The 15,721-nt window shown below is 55.0% G+C and overlaps 4 protein-coding genes across 4 annotated transcripts; 2 read left to right on the forward strand and 2 right to left on the reverse strand.

Annotated features, from left to right (window-relative positions):
- Positions 1 to 1,275: 1,275 nt before the first annotated feature.
- Positions 1,276 to 5,398, forward strand: HER10_EVM0009105 (DASH family cryptochrome). Its single transcript, XM_035478604.1, has 2 exons — positions 1,276 to 3,176; positions 3,231 to 5,398. The coding sequence occupies exons 1-2, from the start codon at positions 2,671 to 2,673 to the stop codon at positions 4,867 to 4,869; spliced, it is 2,145 nt and encodes a 714-aa protein (XP_035333076.1). The 5' UTR covers positions 1,276 to 2,670; the 3' UTR covers positions 4,870 to 5,398.
- A 565-nt stretch (positions 5,399 to 5,963) lies between these two features.
- HER10_EVM0004715 (thioesterase) lies at positions 5,964 to 7,427 on the reverse strand. The gene has a single exon (XM_035474349.1). It carries the CDS (start codon positions 7,270 to 7,272, stop codon positions 6,130 to 6,132), a length of 1,143 nt encoding a protein of 380 aa, XP_035332532.1. The 5' UTR covers positions 7,273 to 7,427; the 3' UTR covers positions 5,964 to 6,129.
- A 259-nt stretch (positions 7,428 to 7,686) lies between these two features.
- HER10_EVM0002660 (squalene/phytoene synthase) lies at positions 7,687 to 10,644 on the reverse strand. Its single transcript, XM_035472362.1, has 3 exons — positions 9,830 to 10,644; positions 8,849 to 9,772; positions 7,687 to 8,778 (listed from the first exon to the last, which is right to left on the reverse strand). Exons 1-3 carry the CDS (start codon positions 9,850 to 9,852, stop codon positions 7,965 to 7,967), a joined length of 1,761 nt encoding a protein of 586 aa, XP_035332306.1. The 5' UTR covers positions 9,853 to 10,644; the 3' UTR covers positions 7,687 to 7,964.
- Positions 10,645 to 11,690: 1,046 nt separating this feature from the next.
- HER10_EVM0000745 (phytoene desaturase) lies at positions 11,691 to 13,991 on the forward strand. Its single transcript, XM_035470513.1, has one exon. The coding sequence runs from the start codon at positions 12,076 to 12,078 to the stop codon at positions 13,810 to 13,812; it is 1,737 nt and encodes a 578-aa protein (XP_035332078.1). The 5' UTR covers positions 11,691 to 12,075; the 3' UTR covers positions 13,813 to 13,991.
- Positions 13,992 to 15,721: the final 1,730 nt, after the last annotated feature.

Below are 15,721 nucleotides of genomic sequence, written 5' to 3' on the forward strand. Positions count from 1 at the left end.
AGTTAAACCGGAGACTGACTCGATAGCGTTCACGAAGGCGCTGAAGCTTGCGAAGAGTCTGGAGCCTGGAGCCTGGAGCCTGGAGGCTCTGCTCTCGTACCGAGCTGTCATTCCCAATCCATCAATGGATCGGCCGAGTGGCTGTGGCGTGTAGTGGGCGTGTGTCCGTAGTAGGGGGCGGCGGCGGCGGCGATGGCGGCGGCACCAAAGCCAAAGACAGAGTCTGGGAACAAAGCGGGAACATTTGGTGGTGTCCGATGATTCATCATATTCCCAGGTGGAAGCCGCAATCCGCTCCGAGCTCCAAGGTCATTGCGACCTGCATTGACAGGCAGGGAGGTGGATTGAAGATGGGTTTGCGCTCTGCCCGCGATGCTCGGTTGCTGCAGCTTGACACACGACGATGGCATCGATCGGGTGGTTCTTCTTTTTGCTGATGGAGTCCGATGGATCAGGGGACATCGTGGATGGGAATCTGCGTCGGCGAACACAGCGAGATGGCCAAGGGTGTTGAATTTGGTAAGCTCTTTCGGCAGCCTTAACGGCGCGTTCCCATGCAGTGCCATGCCAGGGGCGATGCGGCTGGGAGTTCCGGGACTCGGGGGTATGTATTCGTATCCCATTGCTGTCCAAGGCAAAGTAGAATTCGATGAATCAGAGATGTGACAAAGGCGAGCAGCAGGAATATCCGTAGGAACGTGAGGTAAGCAAGTGAGGTGTGAGGTGTGAGGTTACTGGGAGTGCTGGGAGTGCTGGGCTTGTCGGTGGCCTGAGGGTGTGTGGTCCCCTGGTACCTTAGGGCAGCATATAAAGTACGTACCGACACAGTAAGGTACGTAGAGATGATCCCCACTAAAACTAGTCCCATGGATCCGTCCGGGTGGACTCGATCGCTGGAACCCCGGACTTTATCTCTGCATCAGAAGTACCTCTCGATCTCGGTGCACTGCTATCCATCTTTCCCATGCCCTCACCATCGCCATGCAATCCTGCGGCCCTTTCTGCTCGCTTCTTGCTATGTGCCGGTACCAGTGCGTTCCCCGTGCCACGTCTCGGCCTTTTCAACCATGGAAATTGCCTCCCATCCTTACGCAATATGTGTGAACTGTCAGATTCTAGGTATCTTATCACTTCTGTCTATGGTCGGGGAGTCGCGGAGTTGACCCCGGCAACCACCACCATGGCCGTCCTCCTTGCCTCATTCAGAATCGGCCGACAGGCAAGAACACCCTTCCAGTTCGCAGACAAACGTAGGCACCAATTGCTGTCGAGGCTCTCCTGTCTCTTGGATATGCATGGCAAATCCAAATCTGGCGGCCACCCGAACAGACTGGGAAGGGGGTGGCCGGGGGGGCCCAGGCCCGGAGGGATCATAAAATTTCAGGGTCCAATGTGACTTAGTCTGTCTGCTCGCCATTCGAGGAGGAGAACATTGAGAGGAGGCGTCATGACTACTCTAAGCCATCGGCGGTTTGTCCGTGCAAACTGATTGGATCTTTTACAATTCTCTTTTTCCGACGACGTTCCATTCCATCCATGTCTTCTTTACGTACCTGACTGCGTACAACCTGCCGTCCTTCAGTCTGTTCGGTATTACTTCATCGATCTCGCTGGATCAAATCTCGGGATAACAGTAACTATCCTACGATCAAGCCTACCGTCAACTTTCTTCCTTCTAGCACGCGGTGCCTATCTCACTGCATAGTACTCCACCCCTTTAGCGAGCTTGCGTCGTGAACCTTCCGGGTTCAGCTCAGTTGGGACGGTGGCTCGACCCTGCATTGTGTCCCAGTGTTCATCAAGAACTGCGTAAACGACTCTCTGCAGTGCTCCGGCCAGCTAGAACTCTCGAGTAAAACGCCCCGGGACTTTGTTGCTCATCTGGACAAAAAACTCTGCCCTTCTTACCCGAACCAGAGGCGGCTCCGTTCCTGACCGTACTTTGTTATTACAAAGAGACAGATCGTCCTTCCCCCTTCTCTCTTTCTGGCCACTCCATACACTTCCTTTACTTTCCCATTTCACTCCCGATCATCTAACCTAAAAGTCGATGCCGTAGCTCTCTGGCAGCCTCATCATCCGACCACCCTACCATCGCATCGCGGCAGGACCCCTGGACTAGCGGCTGCTGCGTCATTCTCTCTTCGGCCCCGACCTAACCTCATCTTCCCTTCCACTCCCAGGCCCCCCTTCTCTTGAGAGACCCAGACTCCAAGGTTTCTCCTAGCTTGTTCCTTGCCCTAAGGGGAACCCTGTCTCCCGCTCCTCGCCTACTCTTCCCTTCCAGTCAACCTCCCCCTTCTATCTACTACCTATTTGCAACTCGCCCGCAAATCATCTTTGCACTTTCTGTGGCGACTCCAAGACTAGTCTCTTTCCCAGCTGGTCGGGAGCTAAAGCAGATCTAACGGCTTCTCTTACGCCATGACTTTGGTTTAGACTCCTACCAACGCAAACTTGTCTTAACCCACTCCCTCGCTCTTCAGAATAGCCATCCGAGGCACTATTTCCTGATTTCTCTCTTGCCAACCAACCTTAGTCTCAACACAAACGAACACTCCATCAAATCACAAAACCAAAAACAGTGTCTATTTGACACTGCAACGAAAGAACTCGACTTTACTATCTCGGCTTTTACTAGAAAGCAATATTCGACGAACATCCATCACGATGGCGGCGTCCAATATCCTCATCTACCTGCTCCGGCACGATCTTCGCATTGCGGATAATCCTATCCTTCACCATCTCGTGACCGCGTCTGACCACGGATTCACACATGTTCTCCCTGTCTACGTATTCCCGGCACACCAGATCGAGATTTCCGGCCTCTTGCGCGAAGGAAGCAAGTCCCCCTACCCAGAAGCTCGCAGCGAGATTGGCAAGTTCTGGCGGTGTGGACCTCATCGAACAAAATTCATCGCTCAGTCTGTTTGGAACGTCAAGGAATCCCTCGAAGGCGTAGGAAGTGGCCTGGCTTTACGCGCAGGCAGGTTCGGTGATGTCGTTGGCGACCTCCTTCAAGGATTCGCAGACAAACGTCAAAAGGTTGGAGCGGTCTGGATGGTCGAGGAAGAAGCCATCGAAGAGAAGAAGGATGAGAAGGCAGTGGCCAAAGCCTGCGAGAAGCACGGTGTTGAATTCAAAACCTGGCTGGACGAGAAGTACTTCATTGACGAGTAAGTGTATCCCCCACCCAGACATTATCAGCCTAACGATCCTCCCTCCAACAGCCGCGACCTCGGCTTCAAAACTCCCAGCGACCTCGCAGACGTTTTCACCGCCTTCAGAAAGACCCAAGAGCCGCTCCGCGAGAAACCGAGACCCACGCTGGCCCGCCCTGCAAAGGGATCCCTTCCGCCTTTCCCTGAGCAGTCCGCTATCCCTCCCCAACCAGCACCATTCCAGATTCCATCCACCTACGATGCCCTAGAGTCCGGTCTTCTTAAACCTTTGAAGTGTCCCTTCGAGCAAGAGCCAAAGTTTCCGGAGAAGGCGACTTCAGTTCATCCCTTCAGCGGTGGCGAGGATGTCGGTATTGACCGTCTGGATCACCTTGTGAAGACAGGTGCCATGTCTAGCTACAAAGACACTCGTAACGGTCTCCTCGGAGTCGACTTCAGCACCAAACTTTCAGCTTACCTATCATTGGGATGCTTGACGGGCCGCCAGATCCATGAGGCTTTGGTCAAGTTTGAAGATGGACAGGATGCCAAGTTCAAAGACACACCTGGGTACGGAAAGGGAGAAAACGACGGAACCAAGGCTGTGCGATTCGAACTTCTGTGGCGTGACTACATGCGCCTTTGCACAAAGAAGTTTAGAGGACAGCTTTTCCGCGTGACTGGATTCAAGGCCGACAAGACGCCTAAGTGGAAGTCTGCGGACCCTGAGCACGTGGTTTCTGACGACAACCTTGGTGCTTCGCCGGACGATATTCAAAAGACCCTGAACAGGTTCCTTGAGGGAACCACCGGCATGGGGTTGATTGATGCTTCGCAACGCGAGCTGTACCATACTGGCTACACTTCTAACAGAGCTCGTCAAAATGTGGCTTCCTTTTTGACCAAGCATCTCGGTATCGACTGGCGGTACGGAGCCGAATGGTACGAATATCTTCTTGTTGACTACGATGTTAGCTCGAATTGGTCCAACTGGCAGTACGTTGCTGGTGTCGGCAATGACCCTCGCGGTGACAACAGAATCTTCAACCCTGTCAAGCAAGCTTTCGACTATGACAAAGATGGAGAGTACGTCAAAGCTTGGGTCGTAGAAACTCGAAAGGTTGGAAAGTTGGAGAATGTGTTCCAACTCTGGACTACACCGGCGGATGAGCTTGAACGTCTCGGTTTGAACAACAACATCATGATCACAAACCCCATCAAGAAGATTGACTTCTCGGTGGAAGGGAAACCAAAGACTGGCAGGAGGCAGTATAACAATCGTCGAAGGGGTCGAGGTAATTCTCATCAGAGTAATGGGTCCAACGGTGGGCCATCACGTGGACCTCCACCAGGATCAGGAAGCTCTAACGGAGGCCACGGTCACTCGAATGGTGCTTCAGATCAAGGTTCGACAGGCCACTCTTCATCTAGGTCGCCACCCAATGGCCCTCAGGGGTACCGTACCACCAGAGGAAACGGCGGGTTCCGTGGCGATTCCCGCGGTGGCTACCGTGGCGGACGGGGCGGACGCGGTGGAGGTGATGGCAGCAACGGTGGAAGTGGAGGAGGCTACCGAGGTGGTCGTGGGTCGTTTGGAGGTGGCAGGGGAGGAGGCTTCAACACCTACCACATTGCCAACATGTACCCCTTGGCAAACAATCAGCCGCGGCCACAGTGGACAACAGCGGCGTCTTTACAACAGTCGTAGGTCCTCTGTAGGTGCAGGAGGAGGGTTCGCGGCAGAGATGGGGAGCGGTATTGGCAACTTGACCCCCATCGCTGCCGATCGCTGCCCATCATTGCCCGTCGCCGCTAAACCGACACCATTGAGCTCATGTTCTTCAACAACATACTGGTACCTCTGGCAGGTGTTTTACGGTTACGAAATAATAACCGACCACATTGATACACACTGGGTAAAGCACGAACGATGGAGAGAAGGATCATGCTTTGGTAAAGCGCGGTATGAGACGTGACACGACTTTGTAGAGGTGTTTCCAGAGAACTCCTAATGGATGGGAACAAGGTATTGTGAAGTGGTTGGGAACTTGATCCCGCAGCGGAAAGCCTTACAATCGCTCGCAACGGTGGGCCTATACAGGCAGTGTATAATACGCACGCGCGAAACGTGCCTAGCGCTTTCTCACTTATGTATAAATTGGTATTTTGGACCGTTGCATTCCCCCTGTGCAATCTCGTGGACTGGGTTGATTACCAAAGTAACAAACAAATCACGCACGCCTGCTATCTGGAAGAAGAATTGTACCTGGCCAAGTACCGTGGTCGATAGTCTATGACCTCTAAAAGTCTGGTGTCTGTCTGGTGTCCCAAAGACTTCTGGTGTCTTTGAAGCTGTGTTTCCCATGGATAGAACACTAGTGTCACACACGATCGAGAAAGACATTTAGATAGCGAGCGTGTATACAGGGGGTCATAGTACACATAATTGTACCGGTTTGTGCAACCTGGATATTTCATTTGACCAAAGTACAGAAATGACGCGGGCCTCTCCACTTCAGTTTAACCCTCCCCCCCCCCCCTTCCTCGACCTCTGGAAGAACAGGGCTAAAAGAAATTCGACTATATATCCAGGTCGGAAGGTCCTTAGTGGACACGACACCACGCAGGCGAATCAAGGCCTTGCGACGTTAGTCTTTGTGAAGTGTCAGGGGGTGATAGAGGACGTTGGAATGATGGCTCTGGTATGTTGAACTGATTTTGAGGTATCACGAGTTTTGTCTATTTTGCTTCTTTTCTTGAGTTCCACATCTATCGATACATGTCACTTTTCAGTAACTTCTGGGCCCCCCCTTTTTCTCGGCCACAGCTTCAGGGCCAGAGGCAATTGAGATGCCATATATCCCTTTTTGCAACGCCACTGAATGCACGTTGATATCCCCCCTTACCATACCCTCCTCCTCGTCAAACAACAAACTCTACGTTTGACATTACCATCCATCCCCCCAGCTTAAAACCTCCCACCAAGAGGCTGCACCTCAATCCCCTTGGGCACTACAAAAAGCCCCTTGGCCTCAACGACAGTAGCCCCGTCCGGATCCTCCATCCGCCCAATAATCCACAGCTTGCGATCCGTCTTATCCTCCTCGTCGGGCCGCTCCTTCTGCCACTCCGGCAGCGCCTTCCCCACGCGAACGATGTACAGCATCCCGGGCGTCACAGGGACTTTGAAATCCATGGCCAGCTTCGCCGTGACGGCCGTGTTGGCCGTGAAATTCAGCGCCGCGAGCCGACCCATGGCCTCGTCCATGATGGTGGACAACATCCCGCCGTGCACGACGGACGGCCACCCCGACGTCCCCTGCCCGAACATGATGGCGAGGATGAGTTCGCCCGTGTACTTGTGCCGGAACACAATGTTGACCAGACCCAGTCCGTTGGGGTTATTCAGCGCGGGTCCCGCGCAGAGGTGGTGCGCCGTCCGCTCGGGGGAGAAGTCGCGGTAGGGTTCCCAGTTCTCCCAGTCCGAGGTCGGGAGCTGGGGGATCGGGTTCCCCGCGGCGCCGGGGTCGGTGTTGGGCGGCATGCTGGGGACGAGGGACTGCAGGATGGGGTAGTCTTCGATGGCCTGGAAGGTGGCGTGGGCGCGGAAGAGGGGGATCTGGTGCTCGTCTGCCTCGACGGGCGGGTAGAGAAAGGGGGCCGTGAAGCGGATTGTGGCGATTTGGTCGTCGGTGAGCTTGTAGCCTAGGGCGAAGAAGAAGAGGGCCCAGAGGGCGCGGCGGAGGAGGATTGAGCGGCGGGAGGGGCCGGCGGCGGAGGGGGCTGCTCCGACGGCAGGTGAGCCGGGAGGGCCGCCGGGTATGCCTCCTACTCCTCCTCCCGGTAGTGTTGACGGTGGTGTCGTCGAGAGGAGGGCTGTGATTTGTGCCGGGGTGAGGCGGGATAGGTTCGAGAGGGCGGCGTTGGCGGCGGCCTGCTGTTGTTGGGTTTGGAGAGGGGACTGCGTGATGGGAGGCGGCGGCGGCGGGCGCTGGGCTTGGAGGCGGGAGGAGGGCGTGGATGTGAAGGGTCGGAGGAAGGGTCGCGGCGCGATGCGGTGCGCGGGGATGAGGTCCCGGAGGAGACGGCGGGCGGGCGCTCTGGGTATCATTTTGAGAGGCTTGTCTGTCGAAGTTCTACGAATGGCGCATGCGGTGATTTGTAATGAGAGTGAGGTCTTTGAGCGACCGGCTCAATTGGGTTGGAAACGTGCTGGCTCTTGTTCCCCCTGGATGGGTCGAGGTGGGTGAAGAGGGAAACTTGGCGATTTGAGTAGTTGTCGATGGCGGCTCTATTTTTGGTGGAGACCTAGCTATCTTCGTTTGGGTCCCTGGTTTCTCGGTAAGCCTTCACAGCGACTCGGTGAGTCAGCCCAACATTCGGTGAAAGAGCTTGGGCCAGATGTCCCCACTGCAGGCCGCGCACGGATCCTCGCTTACATAGCTCCCTGGAGCAATCTGGATGGACCACGGAGCTTGACGTGATGTCACTGCTACGACGCTTCGATCGGACGGATCGATCCCTGTGGGGAACACGAAGCAATTGCATCTCATCGTGGACCTGGTATCGAAGAAAACGGCGTGGAAATTCCTTTTGCATCCTGGGTCACGTCTATGTCATACTGCTACCACTCCTATGGACGCCATGCTGTCTATTCGTAATGCCTCTATCAACGCCATCAAAAGGGGCCTGAGTGGGTAGAGGGAAAGAGGAGAAAGAGAGGAGGAACCAAACAAAAAGGCCAAACAGATCTAAGACGAGAATCCAACCCCCCCAAGTCCAGTTCTGGGTGCGGAATCATATCTAAGCGGCCATGAGTGTGCTCCAAGCAACCCAGATGCGACGCGACTTGGGCACCGTAGCTCGCCCACTCCCGTCCGCTGCAGCGCCGCCGTTGCGCATGAGGACCCGGCCAATTTCCATGTAGCTCTCCACGGCGACGACCATGGGGCCGCGCGCTTCCGAGGGAATCCACTTCATGGAGTCCCTCGCCTCCCCGTAGTGGTCAAAGGCCTTTGCGAGGATGCGACGGCGCACATTGCCGGCGCCTTCGCTGTTGGGGTTCGCGAGAACATCCTTGGGCGTCAGGCCCTCCTCCTTGAGCCAGGATGTGGGTAAATAGACGCGGCCAATCTTGGCATCTACTGCAATGTCGCGCGCAATGTTGACGAATTGCAGCGCAAGGCCCATTTGACGCGCTGTATTGCGGAGGTAGGCTTGCATGTAATCGGGCAGATTGTGCTGGCAGTGACGGAAAACCAGCTCAAGACAGGCCTGTCCGACGGTGCTGGCAACGCGAGCAGCGTAGAGCTCGAGATCCTCGGGATCCGTGATTGGGAAGGTGTCCTTGCTGAAGGAGAGATCCATCTCGAACCCCTTGAGCAGCTCGGCGAGGGGTTCGCGGGGTATGAGCGATGAGGGGAGGAGGTCCAGAGCCGACAGAGCTGAATCTGGAAAGTTCTCGGCAGCGTACTTCGCGGCGAGCGGCGCCGAGGTCGCGTCGGGGTCCTTGTAGAGCAGGCTTAGATGGCGGTCGAGTTTGGAGATCCAGGAAGCGGCCTCGTCAGGGGTCTCGGCATCGTCGACAAGATCGTCGGCTAGCCGGCAGTAGGAGTAGCTGCGGAGAGGAGCAGTTGGTCAGCGATATAGGGTTACATTTAGGTTTGGGGCGCTGGAACTCTACTTACAGCAGCGTCAGGTCGATGCGTAGGCGGCCTGGGAAGACGGAGCTGGCGAGATGGAAGCTACGACTCTTTCTGGCCAGTCTGGTGACCGCCTGGCGGATGCCCAAGATGCGCTCCATGTCGTACTGAGATGAGGGGAAAACACGAGCTCGAAGCAGTGACATGGACAGGGCGTCGGCGGGTTTGTCGAACTTGTCTGGGAATGCATCGCAGACGGCGACGGCCTTGTCAAAGGCTGCCACGCCAAAGACAATGAGCATGTTGGTGACAAGGAAGAAGGTCGCTTCTTCGATTTCGAGGCTGCCAAAGAGCTTTAGTTCGAGTTTTGTGCCACTCTCAATGGCCCAGGTGCCGCGGCCCAAGGCCATCTCGTCGACGACCCATAGATAGATGGTGGGCAGCAAGATGGGTAGAGCGGTGCAAGCCAATGGCAATGCCAAAATGAATTGCGCCGTGATAGTCCAGGTGAGAAGCGCAAAGGAGCATGCCCAGACCAAAATCAGGCCCAGGTAGGTGCCTTCACCCTCCTTGGCGATCAGCCATGCGCCCAAGACGACGCTGCTGAAGAGCGCTAGCTGGCCGAGAGGCTTCGCCGTTTTTATCCATTGCGGGAGCGTGGCGGGGGAGTTCAGGTACTGAGCATGAAGCACAGGCTTGTTGAGGATGATGTAGAGCTGAGCGGTAATGTAGGTTTGTATGACGAAGAAGAATAGCTCCTCGATTGGTATGTCATAGAGGGTTGGTCCCAACACTGCGCTTGGGGGATACGTCCAGATGCCGGTTCTGATCAGATACGAATCCCAGGGAATCGTGGCGGTAAAAGCAATTGTGACGATGAAGAGAGTCCTCACGACATCGAGGCGTGTAAATAGAGGGTATGAGATGAAAGTGAGTAGTCCCGCCAGAGGGATGGTGTACTTGACGTGCCTAGCAAGGGATGAGCAAAGCGTCGCTGAAGAACAGCTCAATGGCAAGATCACTTACACCAGCGCGTAGTCGTAACCCATCTTGAGAGGGCTGCAGAGTCTGGAAGCCGTGAAGAATCACGAGAATGAGCAGATTCTCATAGGGTATCGAAAAATTCAGGACACAGGCTCGGCGACAGTGAGGGTTGATAAGAATTGAGGCTTGTCTTTCGGCGGCTCCTGCCAGCGGCGCTCGCCCTGTCTAGAGTCCGTCCGACTCCGAAGCAGGCCAGATTGCAAGCTGTTCCTGCGGCTAGGTTGCACAAAAGAAAAGACGGCACCTTGGGGCGTGTGGAAGAGACGAAAGGTGAGGTGGGATTAGATCGGGCGGGTGTCAGCGCAATTATGACGGAGAGGTTAGCGCCAAGTAAGTAGGTAGGTAAGCTTGGTAGGCAAGTAAGGTAAGAGAAGGTGAGGTGAGACCCCACGTCGGCGTTGCAGCGTTACAACTTGCACCCGAATCTGCCCTGCCGTTTGTTTAATCGCGTCCACTTTGATTGTTCTGTTGAAGACGGAGTATACACCGTTGATGGCTGGACTTTGTATCCGTAACCCCAAGAGAATAACGGAAGCCGGTCGGCTAGTTCCCGGTGGGAGGAATGGTGAATTGCCCCGAGTGGAGTGGGACAGAAATCCGGGTTAGTTGTTGTCTCGCGGGCACGTTGCTCCGGCTGGTGTTTCCAGGCGGTGTTTTCTTGCTCGGGGCTCGGACTTTCTGAAGTTCAGAGATTCCAGACGAAGGCAACGAAGATGCTAAAGGTGCGGCCGGACTGTGGTGTAAGATGGACGTGGTGGCGCTTGCGAGGATCCTGTAGACAGAGCTTCTTTCCGGATCTGGTAAGACAATGCGCTGAACCAGGTGGGGGGAGGAGCTAGGTAGGGATGGAGCTTGAATTGGGATGAGATTGTTGAGGATCCAACGTGCAGCTACAGCTCCCTCTGGCGTCTTGGTCTTAGTGGAAGCTACACAGTCTGACTCTGACAGTGATTAATTCGGAATGGAAGCTCCAACTTCCAAGGTGGCTGGTCCGGCCCGGCGTGGTTGGTTGGCCGAGTCCGAAGGGAATTTGAAAAGTCTATGACGACCATATGCGCGTCCCAACATGGGATTTCGCATACAACCAGCCCACTTTCAGGTTCTGATCAGACCAGGGATTGATGGGCGGATAGTAAGCGGGCGCGAATCTAGTGGTTTTTTAGCCAGGTGGGAGAGGAGACACTAAATGTTTTCTGGACAAGAGAGCTCAAGCAGCAGAGAGAGATACGGCCATGTGTCAAACGTGGTGAGAAGGGGTGAGTAAGACAAGGCGGGATGGATGCTAGGTGCTTTGCCTTTCAGACGGGAACAATTTCACAGAGCCTGTTGGAGGCTGGATTTTGGAACACATGAATTGTTTGGGGGCCGGACAGATGAATGAGATCCAAGGTGATTCATCACCAACGTCTAATTGATGAAAAATGCCCACTCCGACTTACACACTTCACGGCAAATGGCAAGTCGGAAGACTAAAATGTTACAAATGTCCGAGTCCGCGAAGCTTGGCTCTATACTATACTCCATGATCCATCTAAAGCAGTAGCCGATGAAGCGGGATAAAAAACGATCGCGATCTGCGAATACGATATCAAATGTCTCAACAACCGTTTTGTTTGGTTGTACCTGTAGCTAAGGTGCTAAGGTACCCTATCAGCCTACCACCCTGTTTGTGCATGAGCTCTCTCACGCGGCACGCCCCTTGCTTTCGCACGCCTTATGCTCCCCCAAGCCAGTTGGCAGCTCACCTCAGCAAGGAACACAAAGATTGGGGTGAAGTTTGTGCGCCGTCCCGCCCGTCCTGTCTCTTCAACGTTCGTAAGCCAGGAGCTTCCTCCGAAGTCGAGGTGTCATCACTCTCCCAACTCGCACCCCCGAACCGGCCGGTGCGGAGCTCATCCTCGTGCGATTTCATTCCCACCCCCTGCATCTGCCGCTCCGTTGCTTTTGTGGATCCCATGGCATGCGAGGGGCAATTGGCCGCCGCCGTCTCTCTTCACATGCTTGCTGGAATGGCAGGATAATTATTCTAGTATGAATGTTGATCAACTTCCCTTGCGTCAATCTCCCATCTTCTGTTCACGTTTCCTCATTGCCTTGTGAGTTGGTGATAATCTCTCTGGGGCCTATTATAATCCCAGCCATACAACCTCGCGACAATCTCACAGGCATCACTTATAGCCGTACACCCAGCGCATCCATCTATAGACAACCCACCATATAATATAGCAATGCCTCAACTCGGGGAAAAGCCCAAGAAGGCCATCATCGTCGGCGCAGGCGCCGGCGGCGTAGCCCTCGCCGCCCGCCTCGCAAAGGCAGGCTTCTCCGTCACCGTCCTCGAAAAGAACTCCTTCACCGGCGGCCGCTGCTCCCTCATGCACCACGAGGGCCACCGCTTCGACCAGGGCCCGTCCCTCTTCCTCCTCCCCCAGCTCTTCCACGAGACCTTCCGGGATCTGGACACCACCATGGCCGACGCCGGCGTCGACCTGCTGCGCTGCGAGACGAACTACAACATTTGGTTCCACGACGGCGAGCTCTTCAAGCACTCGTCCGACCTCGCCGCCATGAAGACGCAAATCGAGCGCTGGGAGGGCAAAGACGGCTTCGAGCGGTATCTCAAGTGGCTCCGCGAGGCCCACACGCACTACGAGATCTCTGTCAAGGACGTGCTGCACCGGAATTTCGGCAAGTTTTTGGATCTCGCGAGGCCCGGGTTCGTCAGGCACGTCGTGAACCTGCACCCGCTGGAGAGCATCTGGAGCCGCGCGAGCAGGTACTTCTGGACCGAGAGGCTGCGGAGGGTGTTTACCTTCGCCGTCATGTACATGGGCATGTCGCCCTTCGACGCGCCCGCGACGTACTCTCTGCTCCAGTACACCGAGTTCGCCGAGGGCATCTGGTACCCCCGCGGCGGCTTCCACCAGGTCGTGGCGGCGCTGGTGCGCATCGGCGAGCGGCTGGGCGTCGACTACCGCCTCAACACGCCGGTATCCCGCGTCCTGACAGACGGCCAGAAGGCGACGGGCGTGGAGCTCGAGTCCGGCGAGTCCCTCACGGCAGACGTCGTCATCGTCAACGCCGACCTCGTCTACGCCTACGGCAACCTCCTCCCCAAGACCCCGACCATCACCGACTACACAAAATCTCTCCGCAAGAGGGAGGCCAGCTGCAGCTCCATCTCCTTTTACTGGTGCATGGACCGCAAGATCCCCGAGCTGTCCGTCCACAATATCTTCCTCGCCGAGGAGTACCAAGAGTCCTTTGACGCCATCTTCAAGCGCCACTCTCTCCCTAACCAGCCCAGCTTCTACGTCAACGTGCCTAGCAGGATCGACCCCTCGGCGGCGCCAGAGGGAAAGGACACTGTCATCGTCCTCGTGCCCGTCGGCCACCTTCAGGAGTCAAAGGGCGACGGGCCGGGGCTGACGTCGGACCCAAAGCACTGGGACGATATCGTCGCTCGCGCCCGCGCTGCTGTTGTAGAGATTGTGAGCGCCAGGACGGGATGCGCGCCTCTGACTGATTCCATTACACATGAGATTGTCAACACGCCCCTGACGTGGGAGGACAAGTTCAACCTCGACAAGGGTGCCATCTTGGGTTTGACGCATGGCATCTTCAACGTTCTTGCCTTCCGCCCGCGTACGCGCGCAGAGGGTTTGGAAAACGCGTATTTCGTCGGCGCCAGCACGCACCCTGGCACCGGCGTGCCCATTGTCATGGCTGGCGCCAAGATCACGGCTGAGCAGATTCTCGATGACCGGGGATTGGAAGTGCCCTGGGCCCGGGGCTTCGACGGTATTTTGAAGCCCCAGAGCCTGTCACCGGGCAACAAGAAGCTGGATAACGTGCGGTACGGATTCCACTTCGGATCCGAGGAAGTTGCTGTCTTGTCTGTCGGACTGGTTTTGGCTTTGATTTACTTTATCTTCTGGCCTACCGTACAACCATGGGTTTGCTAACTTTTCAATGTAAGCTAAGTATGAAAGGAACGACTTGTTTTTGGGAGCATCGTTTTGGGTAAAATAGACACCTCACTTCACAATACTGAATCGAATATATCGGTTCCGGATAGGTCCCACTCGCTCAAGTGACATTCCTCAATGATACTGTTCACAAACCCAATGGCGCTAACAAGACCTAGAGATCAGCCAGGCGCTGCCGCCGATGAGAGGCAGCTTGTTTCTCTGAACTCAACAAAGTCTACGAGTGCTTCACGGCTCATGAGGAGCCTCGAGGTTGTGACTTTTGGCTCGATTAGGTATTAGGAGACAACATATTATCACCCTCGGATAACGCGCTTAAAGATGACGGAAACGAAGGCAGGTAGACGTCTTCGACTGAACGGCCAAGTATATAAAGACGGCGCATGGCGCAGCTAGCTGGATCCAGAAGACCACGCCAGGAATCGAATGTGTAGTTCATCTTGCTGGGCCGCGATATCTCTGAAATTCCCGGTATTCTATAGTCGCTATAGTTTTTGTGGTCGATGCTACAGACCGCGAGGGTTCAGCACTTTCAGGATAAGCCTTTCTGACCAAGTTAGCACTCGCGTTCCTTTACCATATCCCGCAAGGTGTTCTTCTCGGAATACACTTAGGACGGTATTAGGAGCTGAGTACTGTTATATTCCTTCACCCCGCTCCCTTTAGGACTTATCTGACTGCATGTGCTGATATCAGACACCACGTCAGAGCGAGCTTGAGTCGAACAGTCGAAAGCAAGTAGTGGCAGTCCTTGGCATTCTTCTCGAAATGTCCCTGGTGTCCCGGGTCTTTCTAGATCTGCCCTGTCTTTTAAAGCCACGGGACCGCCCTTGAACTTACCCCCTACGGTTCCGGGCTCCGCACCTCTGATACCTGTACTCAGCGAAACGAGCTTGACCTTGAGCCCTTGCCTGAAGGCGAAGGGGCTGGACTCATGGACATTGAGCTCATCCCAATGGAACGGACTTGAGCTACAGCACGCAGGATCAATGGGAAGAAGCAGCGCTTTGAAGACTTGGAAAAAACATCGGCGCCCTCTACGAATAGCTTCTCAAGCAGCACCCCGCCGATGAACATCTCTCGCGAATGTGGGTTTTCAGGTCACAAGACACAACAAATTCAGATTGAGTAGCGTATATGCCCAAGATGTGAACCTGACGAGCATGGGCTTGGGTGGTAGTCTGGCCCTGCCGCAGCGGGTCAGATTCATACTCGCCTTATAGAAACGTTTAGTATCTCGTCAGAATGCTTGAAGGAAGGTGATGGCCTCAGAGGCTTCGTCAGTTAAAGATGCGCCTGAGTCCTGGAACTCACGGTCCTACAGAACAAAGCTGGATTAGACGTTCAAGGCAAAAGCCAAACAATCGACGAGTTGCGTGAGACCGCCGTCAGACCAAGTAGTCACGTAGCCCCCGCGGCATTAGCGAGTGGCTTACTTGAACAGCTCATGTAGCCGAGTTCATTCAGTGCGTAAGACCGCGGTATCGGGGTATATAACAAGTTGTCGCGTAACGACTCGTTCTTAAAAAAGCAACCAAATGAGTTGTTAGAGGATCAATAAACCAAATAGGACCAAACATGGTCTACCATTATGCACGTTTCGGAGAAACGACAGACTGATTGACTTTGTCTAAAGGCATGTTCTCGATACCGGCGATAGCCAAGGCCAGCTCTGACTATTCCATAGCTCGCTCGCCGCTACGCTCTACACCCTTCGTGGCACTATGTGGCACTTCTCGCAGTATGGAAAGGCTCGAATACACATGGGATACCAAAGAGAGTCTACAGCCATCGTCGTATTGGTACGATATCCCGCGATTTCTTTCACCTCAACGTCAGACCCAGGGTCTCATCAACAAGCTGCCGTTTTGCCGCAAAGCAACAG

This window comes from Colletotrichum scovillei, assembly GCF_011075155.1.
Source record: "Colletotrichum scovillei strain TJNH1 chromosome Unknown Contig00006, whole genome shotgun sequence".
Classification (NCBI taxonomy): domain Eukaryota; kingdom Fungi; phylum Ascomycota; class Sordariomycetes; order Glomerellales; family Glomerellaceae; genus Colletotrichum; species Colletotrichum scovillei.

Bases quoted from the DNA above. Each gene is read 5' to 3' on its own strand.
- HER10_EVM0009105 (XM_035478604.1), top strand. From the start codon at position 2,671: ATGGCGGCGTCCAATATCCTCATCTACCTGCTCCGGCACGATCTTCGC. The intron at 3,177-3,230 runs GTAAGTGTATCC...TCCCTCCAACAG, and splicing joins GAGAAGTACTTCATTGACGA to CCGCGACCTCGGCTTCAAAA.
- HER10_EVM0004715 (XM_035474349.1), bottom strand. From the start codon at position 7,272: ATGATACCCAGAGCGCCCGCCCGCCGTCTCCTCCGGGACCTCATCCCC.
- HER10_EVM0002660 (XM_035472362.1), bottom strand. From the start codon at position 9,852: ATGGGTTACGACTACGCGCTGGT. The intron at 9,773-9,829 runs GTAAGTGATCTT...ATCCCTTGCTAG, and splicing joins GGTTACGACTACGCGCTGGT to GCACGTCAAGTACACCATCC. The intron at 8,779-8,848 runs GTAAGTAGAGTT...TCCTCTCCGCAG, and splicing joins CGCATCGACCTGACGCTGCT to CTACTCCTACTGCCGGCTAG.
- HER10_EVM0000745 (XM_035470513.1), top strand. From the start codon at position 12,076: ATGCCTCAACTCGGGGAAAAGCCCAAGAAGGCCATCATCGTCGGCGCA.